Source organism: Ranitomeya variabilis, chromosome 7, assembly GCF_051348905.1.
Source record: "Ranitomeya variabilis isolate aRanVar5 chromosome 7, aRanVar5.hap1, whole genome shotgun sequence".
Lineage (NCBI taxonomy): Eukaryota > Metazoa > Chordata > Amphibia > Anura > Dendrobatidae > Ranitomeya > Ranitomeya variabilis.
The window spans coordinates 209,771,040-209,788,492 of NC_135238.1; the positions used below are offsets into that span (position 1 = coordinate 209,771,040).

General features: G+C 42.9%; 1 protein-coding gene across 1 annotated transcript in view; it reads right to left on the reverse strand.

Moving 5' to 3' along the window:
* Positions 1 to 17,453, reverse strand: part of LOC143784502 (sodium channel protein type 2 subunit alpha-like) — a 227,062-nt gene that overhangs the window by 41,501 nt on the left and 168,108 nt on the right. Inside the window, exons 19-23 of the mRNA XM_077272803.1 lie at positions 11,495 to 11,649; positions 8,840 to 9,013; positions 5,956 to 6,078; positions 3,300 to 3,575; positions 1,270 to 1,323 (exon numbers count right to left, since the gene is read on the reverse strand). Of these exons, the coding sequence (XP_077128918.1) occupies positions 1,270 to 1,323; positions 3,300 to 3,575; positions 5,956 to 6,078; positions 8,840 to 9,013; positions 11,495 to 11,649 (782 nt within the window). The remainder of the gene's footprint in view (positions 1 to 1,269; positions 1,324 to 3,299; positions 3,576 to 5,955; positions 6,079 to 8,839; positions 9,014 to 11,494; positions 11,650 to 17,453) is intronic.

Here is a 17,453-nt window from a genome sequence, read left to right on the forward strand (position 1 = left end):
AGCGAGGCCGGGAACATCTAGTCGGAATGCGGTCAGAAGTATACAAATCACATGCTTGTGCTGACATGACTGTCCATCGGCAAGGGAGAATCCTAAAAGTGTGCAGTGTATGCGTTGTGAGAATTCAGAAGCTGCGATGTCAGGATTCAGCTCTGCAGGTTCCAGTAGTTGTCACATGGACACTTCACTCACATGCGACTTTCACACTTATGGTCCTGTGACAACGAGCTTCTCTTCTGCTCTCTGTTTTTCACTGAACATTGAGAACATTATGGAGAGGAGCTCGTGGGTACATAACTAAGTGTGCAAATCGCATGTGTGCTGAGGGGGGGGGGGGGGAGCCAAAATAAATTCTTTCCCCGTGTGCCAGAAAACCGGCATACACCTCTGCCATTATGCTACTGCACAGTGCAGCACAGGCAGTGAGGCAGGGACTGATGGTGTGCACAGCAAGAGAATGGAGACCCGGAGACTGCCCGTCCCAGATACGCCGTAGCCTGGAGCCCTCATTATCATAGGAATATGTCAGTTAATAAATTGTTTTTGTAAGGCTTTATAGTGTAGTTTTAGGTCAGAGAGGGATGGTTAGGGATAAGCTAGCAAGGTGCAGGGACAGGTAGTGATGTCTATTTGCGGACATGTGCGGCACTTGCGGTTTTGCACTTGCGGTGAGACAAAAAAACACTGCTAGCAGCATTTTTTTTCATTGCTGCAAGTACCGCATTTGCTGGATCGTGGTAAAACTGCAAGTGCAGCACATGTCCGCAAGTCCCATAGGGAATTAATGAGGCCAAATGCAGTGTTGCCGTAAGTGATCCGTTACGCGGCAGATGCGGAAAAACTGCCGGATCTGCTGCAAAAGGCGACTTTCACATCAGCGATTTTTGCCAAAGTCACTGCCGATAGTGCCATACTCACCAAAGGGGGAGGCAGCAGTAAAAGTGCCTAGGGCAGCAGAAACTCTAAATACGGCCCTGCCTGCACCGATGGAATAACACTTTAATTTTTTTGTATATATTAAATATTTGCCCTGTAAATTGTACAGTTTTGGCAAACCAATATAAGTTTTCTGACTTTTATGCAATGAGTATTTATATTTACATTATATCATAAGAGGGTTACAAAAAATGAATATGATTATAAAACACGTCACAAAGTGTGAGTCTCACATATGCTGGAGCTTTCCTGCAAATAAATAAGCAAAATCAATTCGCTACATACTTATAAAACACTAAAAATAATTTTCACACTAAAAGTAATTTCACTCACTTCTCTTGCATCAACAGCTGCGTACATAATAGGCATCCATCCTTTAAAAGTGGCCTTTAAAGAAAAAAAAAAATTTTAGGACTGCAAACTGATGCAAACTTGTAATAGCATGTGAAACGTAGTATTAGAAAGTGAAACCGATTTTGGAAACTTCACATTAAACATTGGATGATGGTCTGTGTCTAGTTACGTCTGTACACCCCTCCCATCCATGTGCTGTCACCATACACCGCACACTCTTTTACGAATCAAGTGCATCGGCAAAGTGGTGTGCGCCACCGTGTACCTTGCCACAAATCTTACTCCTGTGAGGGACTGGAGTAAGATTCTGGCATGAGATACACCACAACTAGACAAACTGTGGCATCACGAATTCATAGTGCTGACAAAACTGGTGGGAAAACCCCAAAAGTCTCAACATTTTTGCACGACTCAGCATTGTGCAAAAATGTTGTGTCTTTTCAAACCAGAATTCTGGTGTGATCGCTTTGATGAACTGAGGCCCTAGTCTTTAAAAAACAAAACAAAACAAAAAACTGAAAAAAATAAGATTCACGATGGTCACAAGCCTCAGGTATCGGGTAATTTGTAGCATCTTCTTCAGCTAGTGCAACTAATGCACCCTGTAAGAACACACAAGTCAGCCCGCTTGTCTGGTCGTGCTGTCTGAACTGCCTGAAAACTTAGAAAAAGAAAATTTAGAGCCCAAGTTCTCAGAAGCTACACACTAGGGATCCCTGGGATACATACATAGAGTGCCCTCTCTCAAGCTATGCTTCTGTCCTGACATTAGTGATTTGCTAAAGATTGATTATAGAGAAAGTTACAATAAAGTGTTGTTACCATCTTTATAAATAGGTATTGCCAGATAGTGCATGTAAATAAAGCAATTTTGTTAATTTGCTGTTTATTCAATTTTTAGTCGTTCTTAAGATATTAACACTTTTCTTTTTTCTGTTTGTTTACATCTCGCTGCCTTGGAGACAGACCACCGCTGCTAGACAGCATAACATGAGAAGTTCTTACAAGCTCATTTCTATTGAGCTTGTCAGCACTGAATTGAGGAGAAGCCCTCCAGATTATACAGCCAGACTGCTGTTATAGGGGAGGCTCAAGGCTACATAACTTGATTGCTGTTCTAGGCGTCGCTCCAGACCACATAGTTAGACTGCTGTATTAGGAGTCACTCCAGACTACACAAACTGTTGATCTAGGAGTCATTCAAGACCACATAGTTAGACTGCTATATTAGGAGTCACTCCAGACTACACAGTCAGACTGCAGTAATAAGAGTCACTCCAGACCAAAGACTACCTTATCAGGAGTCACTTCAGACTACATAGTCACCAACTGCCTTATTAGGAGTGACTCCAGAATACATTGTCATACTGCAGTTGCCGGACCAGAACAGACTACACAGCCATGCAACATTGATTGGAGGTTCTCCTGATTAGGGTTAGTCCTCCATTAGACGTGTCCTTTTTAGGACAGGTAGCTACTATCATAGACCCCTCTCAGGGCTCCTTCTCACTTGCATATAAAAATATACATTAGATTCAGATGTACCATATGGATGCTTTTTTCACACTCTGTTCCATTTCTTTGGTCATATTACGCCCACTATTGCTCCGTATATTATGTATTGTTTTACATTAGGGATGGGCGAACGAGCTCGGACAAGGCGTTATCGTGCTCAGGTGCTAATCGAGTGTCTTCAGCATGCTCGAAAAATGCTTGAATCCCCGCGGCTGCATGTCTCGCGGCTGTTCGACAGCTGCAACACATGCAGGGATTGCTTAACAAACAGGTAATCCCTGCATGTGTTGCGGCTGTTAGACAAACATGCAGCCGCGGGGACTAGAACATATTTTTCTAGCACATTGAAGACACAGCACACGAGCATGGTCAGATAACACCTTATCCCAGCACGTTCGCTCATCACTATTTTTCATCCTTATTTGTTCTATTTTTTTTTTTGTTAAAGGAAACATATAAAAAATGAACAGATATTTGAATGATAAGCTACTTACCACTTGAAGTAAAGCTAGGTAACCTGCTCCGACATTATCAAAATTCACTTTCACATTCTGCCATATGGCACTCTTGTTTCCAAGTTCTTTACATTGTGATATATTATTCACTTCAAAGATTTGGAAATTTTCACCCGTTGTAGTATTAGTACAGTGATAATACTTTCCTGCAAAAAGGTTCACGCCCATTATGCTGAAAATCAACCAAAATATTAGGCAGACCAGCAGCACGTTCATGATAGATGGAATAGCCCCGACCAGTGCATTTACCACCACCTAAAATTTCAAGAAAATTAACATCAATACATTTGTTAATTAAACAGGAAACGATCACAAAACCAATTTACTAAACTATTTGTATTTTCACACACTGAAAAACTAGTGGTGTTGCAAAAAAAACAGATTTCAAAAGGAAACTGGTAAAAAAAATTGGATGAATTTTCAACAAAATTGACAACTAATGGACATGCAACTTTAAAATTTGTATTTCAGAATTATTTGTATTTTTATTTTCTTAAAAGTACTCAAGGTGTACGTAGCGGTGTATGAACCATTAAGAAACACTGTAGCGTTTCAGAAAAAACATTGTTGGGTATGGATTATGGAAGAGGGACCATGCTTCTCGGATGACTAGTCCAAGGTAGGCCCCTGGTGGATTTTCCGCTCCCCGCACAACACGACTGACAAGTCTCACCCTATACACAAACATAAGGGAGAGAGTTGTCAGTCTGAAGGAGCAAGGCAAAGGAAAATCTGCTAGGGATCTGCCTCTGACCAGTCATCTGCGACACATAATCCCTGATTGTCTTTTCAAAGAATGTTTTTTGTGAAATGTTGCATTGTTTCAGAGTAAAATGACGCAGACAGTCTCTGATTCATGCTGCCCAAGGTTCAGGCAGCATGAATTTTTTCTAAGGTTATCTTTAAATATAGTCCAAGTAATTGAATGAAGATGAGACATAAATGTGTCAGGGGTAAACTTATTTTATTTATATAGCACCACTGTATTTCACCACACTTTACACACATCTTCATTAGTGATGAGCGAATGTGCTCAGATAAGGTGTTATAATAGTATGGTCATGTGCTAACTGAGTGTCTTTGGTATGCTCGAAAAATATGTTCGAGTCCTGCGCACGTGCATGTTCGACAGCCGCAACACATGCAGGGATTTCCTGTTTGTTACGCAAACCCTTCTTGTCTTGTTGCTGTTGAACTGCACAGTTTTTGAAGGACCTCAGCAGGGAGGTTGTTCACAACATTTCGGAAAACTAAACCCAGATCTTCTGTGGACTTAGACTTTTGCAATGCTGAGACATACAGGCAGATACTTATCCATCATTCATTGCCATCAGGGAGGTGTCATGCTGCCGCAGTGCAGTATAGCGCAACCTCCACCAGAGGGAGCTTGAGAGGGAAGTGAGACTGCGTAGACAGAGTAGCACCACAGAGCAGCAGCACAGAAGCTACCAAGTTGTGAGAGAGTGGTCAGACAAGCCGAGTCAAAAAACAGTTAGAGGCAGAAGTACAAAAGGTATCAGCAGTACACGTGTGAAGGAACAAGCCAGGAGGTTCAGCAATGATTGGAAGTGGATAAGACAAAGACAGAAGGCAGAAGTGAGTTCGAATACAAGCCAAGTCAGAAACAAGAGAATCAAACCAACAAACAGGGAAACGCTGGGAAAAGGGCAGACAGAGGGAGTCAACAGATACGGGGCAAGTCAAGTATCACAGCAGGACAAATCAAGAGCTACCAGAGTCCGCTTCACACGCCGAAGGCAGAACTATAGCTGACACCGCCAGCAGGAGCTAAATAGCAAACCTGAACCCAGAATGAGGCAGTGCAAAGTTAACTCTTGACATGATCTGCCCAGAAAAAGGGCAGACAGGATTAAACCCTGGAACAGATCATGACAGGAGCAGTCTGATTGGCTCACAATTTATCTTTTACATGACGTCCTCAATGTCATTAAGAATTATCTGTGGTGTAAAGAAGAAAAAGGAGTCCTGGAAGTGATGTTGTGTCCCCCACAGAGCCCAGATCTCACAGCATCCAGTCTGTCTGGGATTACATGAAGAGACAGAAGGATTTGCACAAGCGACATCACAGAAGATCTGTGGATAGTTCTCCAAGATGTTTGGTACAATCTTTCTCACAAGTTCCTTCTAAAACTGTGTAGAAGAATTTATGCTTTGATGCTGTTTTGAAGGAAAAGGGTGGTCACAGCAAATATTGATTTTACTTAGATTTCTCTTTTGTTCATTCAATTTGAATTTTAATTGTTAACAATAAACTATTAACACTTCTATTTTTAAAGCATTCCTACTTCACAGCTTTTTTTCCACTCCTCTGTAAAACTTTTGCACAGTACTGTATAATTAGTTATTGGAGTCTTCTAGGTTAGACAGGATATTCTCTTAGTATGTATGGAATTAATAAAGGAGAAACTATTTAATCAGCAGATAAGTTACGCTGCTTTTCCCAGTGATGCCATTTGATCATACAAGAGTTTACCAGTGGGTCATTCATCAAGTTCAGCTGATTTTTGGTGGCCTTATTATGTAGCAAAGACATGACACCATTAAAAACACATGTCATGAAACGGCCATGTTATGAAAACGAATTTAATTAATTTACTTTAGGATGTAAACTTACCCTCATTCCTTCAAAGCGTGACAATGCCCTCAGGGGTCTCAAAGCCCTTAATGTTCTTAGTGATTTAATCGGCCCTAATTCTGAGAATCCCATTAAACTGGCGATAAGGCTAACCAATGATATCTGTTAAAGAGAGATATAACAGTTGTAAGGGTACCGTCACACATTGAAATTTCCATCGCTACGACGTTACGATTCGTGACGTTCTAGCGATATCGTTACGATATCGCTGTGTCTGACACGCTACTGCGATCAGACACCCTGCTGAGAATCGTACGTCGTAGCAGATCGTTTGGAACTTTCTTTCGTCGCTTGATCACCCGCTGACATCGCTGGATCGTTGTGTGTGACAGCGATCCAGCGATGTCTTCGCTTGTAACCAGGGTAAACATCGGGTAACTAAGCGCAGGGCCGCGCTTAGTAACCCGATGTTTACCCTGGTTACAAGCGTAAACATAAAAAAACAAACCGTACATACTCACCCGTCGGTGTCCTTCAGGTCCCTTGCCGTCTGCTTCCTGCTCTGAGTGCCGGCCGGAAAGTGAGAGCAGAGCGCAGCGGTGCTGCGATCTGCTCTCACTGTACGGCTGCACTCAGAGCAGGAAGCAGACGGCAAGGGACCTGAAGGACACCGACGGGTGAGTATGTACTGTTTGTTTTTTTACGTTTACGCTGGTAACCAGGGTAAACATCGGGTTACTAAGCGCGGCCCTGCGCTTAGTTACCCGATGTTTACCCTGGTTACCCGGGGACTTCGGCATCGCTCCAGCGCCGTGATTGCAACGTGTGACCGCAGTCTACGACGCTGGAGCGATGATTATACGACGCTGCGACGTCACGAATCGTGCCGTCGCAGCGATGAAAATTTCAATGTGTGACGGTACCCTAAGTTTAAGGTATGAAATAATGGTACATTTTGCTAATGTTTTAAAGTAGGAGCAGCAAACAGTGTAATTGGATAAGTGGCTAGTGCTTAAGGGTTAAACGACCCAGGGGAGCCAAAGGGGGAATGTGAATCCAGTAGTGGAACCCAACTTGAAATCGTCTGTAAACTCAATCATATTCCACCTTATTTGCCTCCTTTGTATCTTTCATGCTCATCAATGGAAACCAAGAAGGTCTTCATTAGCCAGTAGATCCCAAAATATCTATATCGCTAAAGATCCCCATCCAAATGGTTATCATCTGAACGATACGTCATATAAATGTTCATCCGACAGCCATCTTTGCCAACGCTCCCATACAGGTCAAGTGCTTTTGTGTTCTCCATTAGAAAGCCATTGGCTACCATGTTGGCCGGCGGCTTGTCTCCAGGAAAACAATATGATCGGCAGTCTATAATTAGACATGCTCTATCGTCATCTTCCCTGACAACCCATCGGCCGGCGTCACAGGCTGCAGATCCCTAGAACATGTGGTCACACATAGGTGCTCTCCATTCTCTCAGAGGAGCCAATTTTATAGATTCTCTCTGTGTTGGTGGTGAAGATTTTGCTGAGATTGTTATTATCTGTACATTGCATGACACTACGACATACAATCGGAAACCATTAACTGTACCATGCAGGCCTCTAGCCTTCATATAACTTATTAACTTATATGATATTGCATCTTAATAGATATTCTGATATAGAGTTATATTCTAAAACTTTACTAAGAAACCAATCATCACCGTACAGATATTTCATTCACATGGAGAGCTATCTGGACTCATCTTGATTGAATCCATTATACTGTAAATTACAAAATCGTTTGATGAAAGAGCTGTTGTTTGATATTTCAATCATTATTAAGCACCAAAGCTTAGACAAAATAGGAATATTAAAAAAAAATACTGGTAATCTTTTGTTTCTGTTCTGTTAAGTTTTTGTATACAACATACAACAATAGCATTTAATCATCGTGGATTTAAAGTGGAATCTGCCACAAGAATTATGGATTTATGTACGAAGGGACAGAGACACTTATTCCATTGTTGGGTCATTTACCGAGTATCTTTCTGTAGTTTTGTTAAAATAACTTTTTTGTCTGCTGCAGCTCTGCTAGTCTTCTCAATGATGAGCTAAGCCTAACACCATTGATTGACAGCTGCCTACACAATGCATAGGCAGGAAACTGGCCATCAATGGTGGGTGGTGGAGATCGCTATAGAATGAGAATACCAAGGATTACATAGGGAACGTTTACTGAAAAGACTAGCAGAGCTGCCGCAGATAAAAATGTGATTTTAGCACTACAGCAAGAAGCCCAATAAGTGAAATACAGCTGGAATGCCCCTGATTTATGCTGCTCTTAGATGTGTATACTTTGTGATAGCTTGTCTTTAATTCAATAGCAGTGACTAGACATGAAGCAATGTGATGTCAGATTCCTAAAGATACTACATCAGTAACTGTTCATGTGCACAGACCTAACGGAATCGGCCGTGAACAGTAGCAGCAGTTCGGAACTGGAGTAGAATTTTAATGGTAAGTTTTTTTTATTGCTTATCTATGTATATTTTTTTGCAAGTTTAAACAAAGATTGCATAAACCTGAAAACAAATGTTTCAGTTTTGTTGTTTTTATTAATGATATTTGCCAAGATTTACTATGCAAGTTGTGCCAAAAAATGGAGTGCATAGTAAATACCAAATTTATAATGTACTTTAGAATTTTGTCCACTTTATCTAAAAAGGTTTGCAAAAGTGTTTTTAAACATTAATGTGGCAAAGGAGAAGTTGTAAAATGTACCAAAAGCTTTTCTCTAAAATAGTGTTGGATATGTAAAACAGTCATGAAGGTCATGAGAAAGAGAACCGGACTTTTTTATACAGGATTATCCTTACTTATTATTACATTTTAAGAAGATGCAAAAGCCATACAGAATAAAACTGAAACCTTACATCAACTATTACAAAGTCCAGACAGCACCAGGCATTAGTGAAATATGTTGCAAATCCATATGCCACCCATTTCAGAAGCATTTCAGAGATAAAGATGTAAGTGAAAAGCTTGTCAGCGTATTCCAGTACTGATTTGATTGTTTTACGATTATCGATGTAAATATCTTCAAATGCCTGTAAATATAAACAGCAAAGTGTATGAGAATATAAAATGACATATATATATACAGTACAGACCAAAAGTTTGGACACCTTCTCATTTAAAGATTTTTCTGTGCTTTCATGACTATTAAAATTGTACATTCACACTGAAGGCATCAAAACTATGAATTAACACATGTGGAATTATATACTTAACAAAAAAGTGTGAAACAACTGAAAATATGTCTTATATTCTAGGTTCTTCAAAGTAGCCACCTTTTGCTTTGATGACTGCTTTGCACACTCTTGGCATTCTCTTGATGAGCTTCAAAAGGTAGTCACCGGAAATGTTTTTCACTTCTCAGGTGTGCCCTGTCAGGTTTAATAAGTGGGATTTCTTGCCTTATAAATGGGGTTGGGACCATCACTTGTGTTGAGCAGAAGTATGGTGGATACACAGCTGATAGTCCTACTGAATAGACTGTTAGAATTTGTATTATGGCAAGAAAAAAGCAGCTAAGTAAAGAAAAACGAGTGGCCATCATTACTTTAAGAAATGAAGGTCAGTCAGTCCAAAAAAATGGGAAAACTTTGAAAGTGTCCCCAAGTGCAGCTGCAAAAACCATCAAGCGTTACAAAGAAACTGGCTCACATGAGGACCGCCCCAGGATAGGAAGACCAAGAATCACCTCTGCTTCTGAGGATACGTTTATCCGAGTCACCAGCCTCTGAAATCACAGGTTAAAAGCAGCTCAGATTAGAGACCAGGTCAATGCCACACAGAGTTCTAGCAGCAGACACATCTCTACAACAGCTGTTAAGAGGAGACTTTGTGCAGCAGGCCTTCATGGTAAAATAGCTGCTAGGAAACCACTGCTAAGGACAGGCAACAAGCAGAAGAGACTTGTTTGGGCTAAAGAACACAAGGAATGGACATTAGACCAGGGGAAATCAGTGCTTTGGTCTGATGAGTCCAAATGTGAGATCTTTGGTTCCAACCACAGTGTCTTTGTGCGACGTAGAAAAGATGAACGGATGGACTCTACGTGCCTGGTTCCCACCGTGAAGCATGGAGGAGGAGGTGTGATGGTGTGGGGGTGCTTTGCTGTTGACACTGTTGGGGATTTATTCAAAATTGAAGGCATACTGAACCAGCATGGCTACCACAGCATCTTGCAGCGGCATGCTATTCCATCCGGTTTGCGTTTAGTTGGACCATCATTTATTTTTCAACAGGACAATGACCCCAAACACACCTCCAGGTTGTGTAAGGGCTATTTGACCAAGAAGGAGAGTGATGGGGTGCTACGCCAGATGACCTGGCCTCCACAGTCACCAGACCTGAACCCAATCAAGATGGTTTGGAGTGAGCTGGACCGCAGAGTGAAGGCAAAAGGGCCAACAAGTGCTAAGCATCTCTGGGAACTCCTTCAAGATTGTTGGTAGACCATTTCCGGTGACTACCTCTTGAAGCTCATCAAGAGAATGCCAAGAGTGTGAAAAGCAGTCATCAAAGCAAAAGGTGGCTACTTTGAAGAACCTAGAATATAAGACATAATTTCAGTTGTTTCACACTTTTTTGTCAAGTATATAATTCCACATGTGTTAATTCATAGTTTTGATGCCTTCAGTGTGAATGTACAATTTTCATAGTCATGAAAATACATAAAAACCTTTAAATGAGAAGGTGTGTCCAAACTATTGGTCTGTACTGTATATATATATATATATATATATATATATATATATATATATATATATATATATATATATATATATATACACTCAGTGGGTACGGAAAGAGTATTCAGACCCCTTTAAATTTTTCACTCTTTGTTTCATTGCAGCCATTTGGTAAATTAAAAAAAGTTTATTTTTTCTCATTAATGTACACTCTGCACCCCATTTTGACTGAAAAAAACCCCAGAAATGTAGAAAATTTTGCATATTTATTAAAAAAGAAAAACTGAAACTGTGCAGCTCCATAACTGAGGACTTCTGGCTGTCACTGACACTAAGAACAGCTGATTGGTGAAGGTGCCAGATGTTGCACCCCCACAATTAGTCATTGCTGACCTATCCCAAGGGTAAGTCATCGATAAAGTCTTGGACAGCCCCTTTAACTGCCCTATAATGTCTTAGCAACATATGTCTATAATATGGTCAAATTTGAGTAGGTGCTATTGAAAAAAAACTTTGAGAATCATACAGTTCTAAGCCGAGCTCAGTTTTCTATATGGAAAATACAGAAAATGCTGACCTCATCTGCTTTATTTTTGTATTTATTATACATATTATATTATTATTGTAGCATTATTGCAAAAAAAAAAATCATTTAAAAATAAATTATAAAGATCATTTGCAAAAACAAGGTCAAGTAGAAAAAACAAACAAACAACAAATCGCTGGCCTTAAACTTTTCATTGTAGAATTTAAGAACCCATGCTATGGAAAAAAAATAATGAAATAATCATGATTACTCTTTCTGTCTGAAATGAGAACTGTTGGGCTCACCAGGGCACCGCTGCTAAGTAGGATCATGAGGATTATAAATGATTCAAACCAGCTGTGTTCAACAATAAGGTAGCAGGTTTTTCTGAGATTCCACCACATTTTTCCTCTTCCCTCCTCAATGTTTATTTTGCAGCATGGAAATGTTCTCACACAGCCTTAAAAGAAATAATTAGAAGAAAGCAATGGGCAAATAATACCAAAACAGTCTATGTCAGTTCAACAGTTTAATATAAACTAATAATACAAACAGATATTTAAAACTTTGTAACATATCTCATCACAGACAAACAGTATGCATCTTCCTCCCCTTATGAGCCTCTTTAATTCATCAATCATTCAAAAATACAGCTAAAACCTTGCTTACTCAATAACAGATGGATTACCAGCTCACAACTGCCTATTAAAGTCTATGAAGAGGGGAGAAGGAAGGATGAGAAGAAAGAGGGGGAGGAAAAGATTTGATGCTGTTGATTTCTAGTAAGTGTTTTATCTCACTCCAGTGCTGGATTCACAACTACACTGCTCAATACTGCTGCATATTGTGCTACATGCTGCTGCTGTTTCTGTAGGTGTGCTAAAGAAAGAAAGGAAAACAGGAATCTCTGATGTCTCCGTACAGTGTGTATGGGGAGACTTTATAGAAGCTAGTCTCTACCCACTAGCTCAGACACAACTGATAATTAAAAATAGTCTGCATCGGGGAAAACTGCTAAATGTTGCAGAATACATGTCTTTAAAAGACAGAAATAGTGTTCATTTTCTTATGCTTATTTTGAAAAATCACTTTAAGCTACACATATATTTTAAATGGGATTTATGCCCTACTTATAGCCAGCTTTGTGCAAGGACACACGTAGTGGCCACCGATCAGTTGAAAGGAACGATCCTTTGTATTGCTGTAGGTTTACTTTAATATACGGCAATGAATAGTAACATGATACCAGGTTTTAACCCTATAAACAATTTTTACCATGCTATATCTAAATACAGTACCTTATGTCTATCAGCGCCCAAAGCACTGCATACTTGCAAAAAAAGACTTATAAGAGCTTCTGTGCTGTATGATAAATAACCCAGAAGTATCTGCTGGACATATCCAGGATTACAAGGTAGCCAGCCCATTGATATATCATTGATTGACATGAATGATGCTCCTGTCTAATCCTCAGGCTGCTTTAAATCTAGTCAAAATGAAAATTCATCTTGTGGGCACAGCAGTGAAATCACAAAGTGCATGCATGAGCTCCCTGCTGCAGAGTGGCCTGTGGGTGATATGGGAGATGTCACCTACATTGAGCAATGATACATGAGTTGGCTTAATGGGACACTTGGTAAAACTGCATACACCCAGCAGACACTTCAGGAACAATTAGGACATGATGCAGGAGTTTTTTCAACTTTCTTTACCAAAGCAAGTGGTGCCATAAGCTTATAAGGGTACTAGATGGTGGCCCGATTCTAACGCTTCGGGTATTCTAGAATATGTATGTAGTTTAATTATGAAGATTTAAGAATAATGCAATGAACACACAGGATTTTCCGGGTAAAATATATACATTATCAGTGAAGCGGTGTTTAAATCCCGTGCTAATATCACTTATTGGTCACGGACGCGACCAATCAGCGAAGCGTGGTTCAAATCCCATGCCAATTCACAGCCGGACTGCGCCAATATCGCTGATTGGTCACAGCCGGGTGCGACCAATCAGCGAAGCGTGGTTCAAATACCGTGCCAATTCGTGGCCGGATTGCGCCGGTCGCTGATTAGTCACGGGCAACTGGTGAGACCAATCAGCGACGTGGGATTTCCGTTACAGACAAACAGACAGAATTAGACGATTATATAGTAGATACCAGATGTGTTAGAATCGGGCCACCATCTAGTATTCATATAAACATTGGTGCTTACATGTATGTTTTAACACATTGGACACACTGTAATTGTTTTTCTCCTGTCTTTATTTTAAGAGTCAAAACTTTATTAGTCATCTATCTCTGTATGACAGCTTGTTTTCTACAGGATGACTTATAGTTTTCGAAGACACCATATATTTTACCATATGATAAACTTAAAAATGGGGAAAATTGTTATTCTCTCCCTTACACACTGTCCTCCATGTTGCTCTCTCCCTCACAGACTGTCCTCCATGTTATTCTCTCCCTCACACACTGTCCTCCATGTTATTCTCTCCCTCACAGACTGTCCTCCATGTTATTCTCTCCGTCACACACTGTTCTCCATGTTATTCTCTCCCTCACAGACTGTCCTCCATGTTATTCTCTCCCTCACAAACTGTTCTCCATGTTATTCTCTCCCTCACAGACTGTCCTCCATGTTATTCTCTCCCTCACACTGTCCTCCATGTTATTCTCTCCCTCACAGATGGCCCTCCATGTTATTCTCTCCCTCACACACTGTTCTCCATGTTATTCTCTCCCTCACAGACTGTCCTCCATGTTATTCTCTCCCTCACACACTGTTATCCATGTTATTCTTTCCCTCACAGACTGTCATCCCTGTTATTCTCTCCCTCACACACTGTTCTCCATGTTATTCTCTCCCTCACAGACTGTTCTCCATGTTATTCTCGACCTCACAAACTGTTCTCCATGTTATTCTCTCCCTCACAGACTGTTCTCCATGTTATTCTCGACCTCACAGACTGAGCTTCATGTTATTCTCTCCCTCACAGAGTGTCCTTCATGTTATTCTCTCCCTCACAGACTGTCATCCATGTTATTCTCTCCCTCACACACTGTTCTCCATGTTATTCTCTTCCTCACAGACTGTCCTCCATGTTATTCTCTCCCTCACAGACTGTCCTTCATGTTATTCTCGCCCTCACACACTGTCCTCTATGTTATTCTCTCCCTCACAGAGTGTCCTTCATGTTATTCTTGTTCTAGTATATGTATGTAGTTTATTTATGAACGCTGATTGGTCGAGGCCGGCCGGGCGTGACCAACCAGCGGCGCGGGATTTCAGTTACAGACAAACAGACCCTTAGACAATTATATATATAGATGTGCACATGCTGCGGTTTTGTCGCATTTTTTCCTGAGCTGATTTGTCAGAAAACCTGAAGGATTTCCTAGTACCAGAAAAGTAAATGAGGTTCCTGAAGTCTCATGCACATATTGCTTATTTTTTCCTTGTGTAAGGAGGTAAAACACAAGAAGAGTCTGGGGGCGGTTACCTTCTCGGCTCTGTGCCTGGAACTATTGAGCTTTGCTGCAGGTTCACCAAGGGGCAGACTCAGAGACTGTGACAGAAAGGAAGCGGGCAGAGAGCAGGAAAGGGACGCGTGCAGGGGACAGAGCAGCGTGAGCAGCGGTCAGAGCAGGGTGCAGCTGCGCTCCGGGAGAGAGAGAGCTCCCGGTCTGAGGACAAATAGAGGGAGACTGCCCAGAAAGACTGCATCTTGTGAGTATATGAAAGCGGACTTTGCTGTGACTGGAGAGGGGCACTTTGAGACCCGTGTAGAGACATTGGCCCGTGCAGAGACTTCGACCCCCTGGTCCCCGCGGCATCAGTACAGAGACTGTGATTCCTGGTACAGTGATTTAACAGTGCAGAGCCCCTGATTCCTGGTACAGAGACTTAACAGTGCAGAGCCCCTAATTCCTGGCTGTGCTGTAAAACTCCCGAAAACCCCAGGCAGCAGGCTCTTAGAGACTACTCAGCCCACGGACAACAGAGGGACGACAAGTGCCGCTGTTTCTCGGCACCTATGTTGGAGAAGACGACCCTTCAAGCAAGTCCTCATCAGACTGATAAGTGTTCTTTTCTCAAGAAATCTTGCTTACTTCGGTTACATAGTTTCACTCCCATATATTTGCACTGTTTTATTGCTAGTTATTTTCCATTGCTTCCTCCCTGCGAGGAGAACCTGATTCCTGTTATTAAACCCCTCAACTGTTGGTCTGTCTGTTCCAAGGTGACATACTCAGTACCTGCATACTATTACATTTGGCATAGTCAGCAGGATGTCACATGGTAGCGCGGACAGGGCAGACCAAGCAGCTGGGGAAGTTCCCAGGTCTAGCATTTCCCTGGGAGCCATGTTGAATAATTTGCCAAGGTTCACTGAGAACAATGTAATGCTGTGGAGTTGGACGGAGCGTATCTGGGGAATGATGCGGATGCATCCCATGACCCCAGCCCTGGAGGCAGAAATTGCATTGATGGCCCTGGAGGGGGAGGCGTGGGATTCTGTCATGCATAGGTCCCCCCGGGAGAGAGATACCCTGGACAAAGTGCTGCGCATACTTGAGGAGACGCATGGGGACCCCACTGACGTAGGGGAACTTCGCATACGACTGTTTCACCGGGTACAACGGGAGGGGGAGACCGTGACCCAATTCATGAACGCCCTACAAGAGCTTCACACTGCTATCAGACGAAAAGATGGTGTAGGGGTTGGGTCAGTTGATGTGGTGCTTAGAGATCAGCTAGTGACAGGACTGCGTGACGCAATGATGAAACAGGCACTGCGAGAGCGCATGCGAGTAAAGCCAGACATGACTTTCTCTGAGGTTGGCAGTGAGGCGCGTGTGCGAGAACAAGAATAGGGAGTGACGGGGCTGGTGGGAAGGGTGCAGAGTGGGGAGGTAACCACCACCGCAGGCAATATCCCCCAGTGGGTGGAGGACCTGAGAATGGAGATTAGACAGGTCCGTGAAGAAATGGTGGTCTCCAGAAGAACTCTGGCAGAAGGGCCCGGCCCTCTGGTGCGAGACAGAGAAGCTGCCCCGAAGGGAGGGTGAAACTACCAGGAGGAGAAGCCCTCTTACATGCTACACTTGTGGAGAATCCGGCCACATTGCTCGATGGTGTCCCCGGCGGAGCCGACCATCCCCGCGCCCTCCTTTAAACTAGGTGGCTCTGAGCTTGAGGGGCACTGCTCAGAGCGTGAAGAACAGAGGAGGAGGAGTAAAAGTTCCCACAGCCCTGTTTCCACGTGCCCTCTGGTCTGGGCAGAAATCAATGGAAGAGCAGTGCGATGCTTGATAGACACCGGCTCACAAGTGACCACCATGCCTGAGAGATATTTCCGCCGCCACTTCACAGAGGCGCTACGGCCCGAATGGGGCCCTGTGATCAAACTTATGGCAGCCAATCACTTGCCCATCCCGGTCGCAAGGGTGGTATGGATGAACATAGAGGTCTGTGGAAAAGACCTCGGGAGAAGAGGAGTGGTACTGGTGGATGGAGAGGTAGTTAAAGACCATACCGTGACCCTGGGCATGAATGTGTTAAAAGACCTCGGAAGCCTTGTTTTCAACGAGTCCCCGGAACAATTCCTGCAACAATGGAGTGACCAAACCCCCCCAGAGAAGGGTCTTTCAACAACTGATATGGACCGCCCAGGTCCGGGAAGCATACAGCGACGGAAAGGAATTCGGCAAAGTCGTCGCCCCCGCCTCAGTCAATCGAGTGTTGCCCCCTGGGCAGACAGTGCTTCCCCTGCCTATACGAGCTGGCATCCCCTGGAAGGGGTCAAAGTCCAAATTGAGCCCAGCAGAGCTGACCAGCTGCCGTCCGGAATATTGGTCGCACGGTCCCTGGCTACAGTGCGGGATGGAACTGTCCCTGTGCGCTGCATCAATTTGGGGGAGACAGATACAACTTTGCCCCCTAGAAGCGAAGTCGCTCAAGTCCTGGGCCTCCCAGACGAGTTGGTCCCCACTGAGGGGGTACAGCTGACAGCAAGGCCAGAAGATCCGTGGTTGGTGACCGTCAAAGCGGAGGCAGCTCCGGACCCCAGATTACTGCAAGAGGGGCGCCAGATACTGGAACGCATGAGGGTGGAGCTCTCAGAACTTACTCCGCAGTAGGTACCTCAGGTGGAAGCCATATTGGGGAAATTTCAGGATGCGTTTGCCAAAGATGAAGATGACTTTGGACGTACCACGGCCATCACCCACGAGAAACCCACCGGGGATGTGGCACCAATCC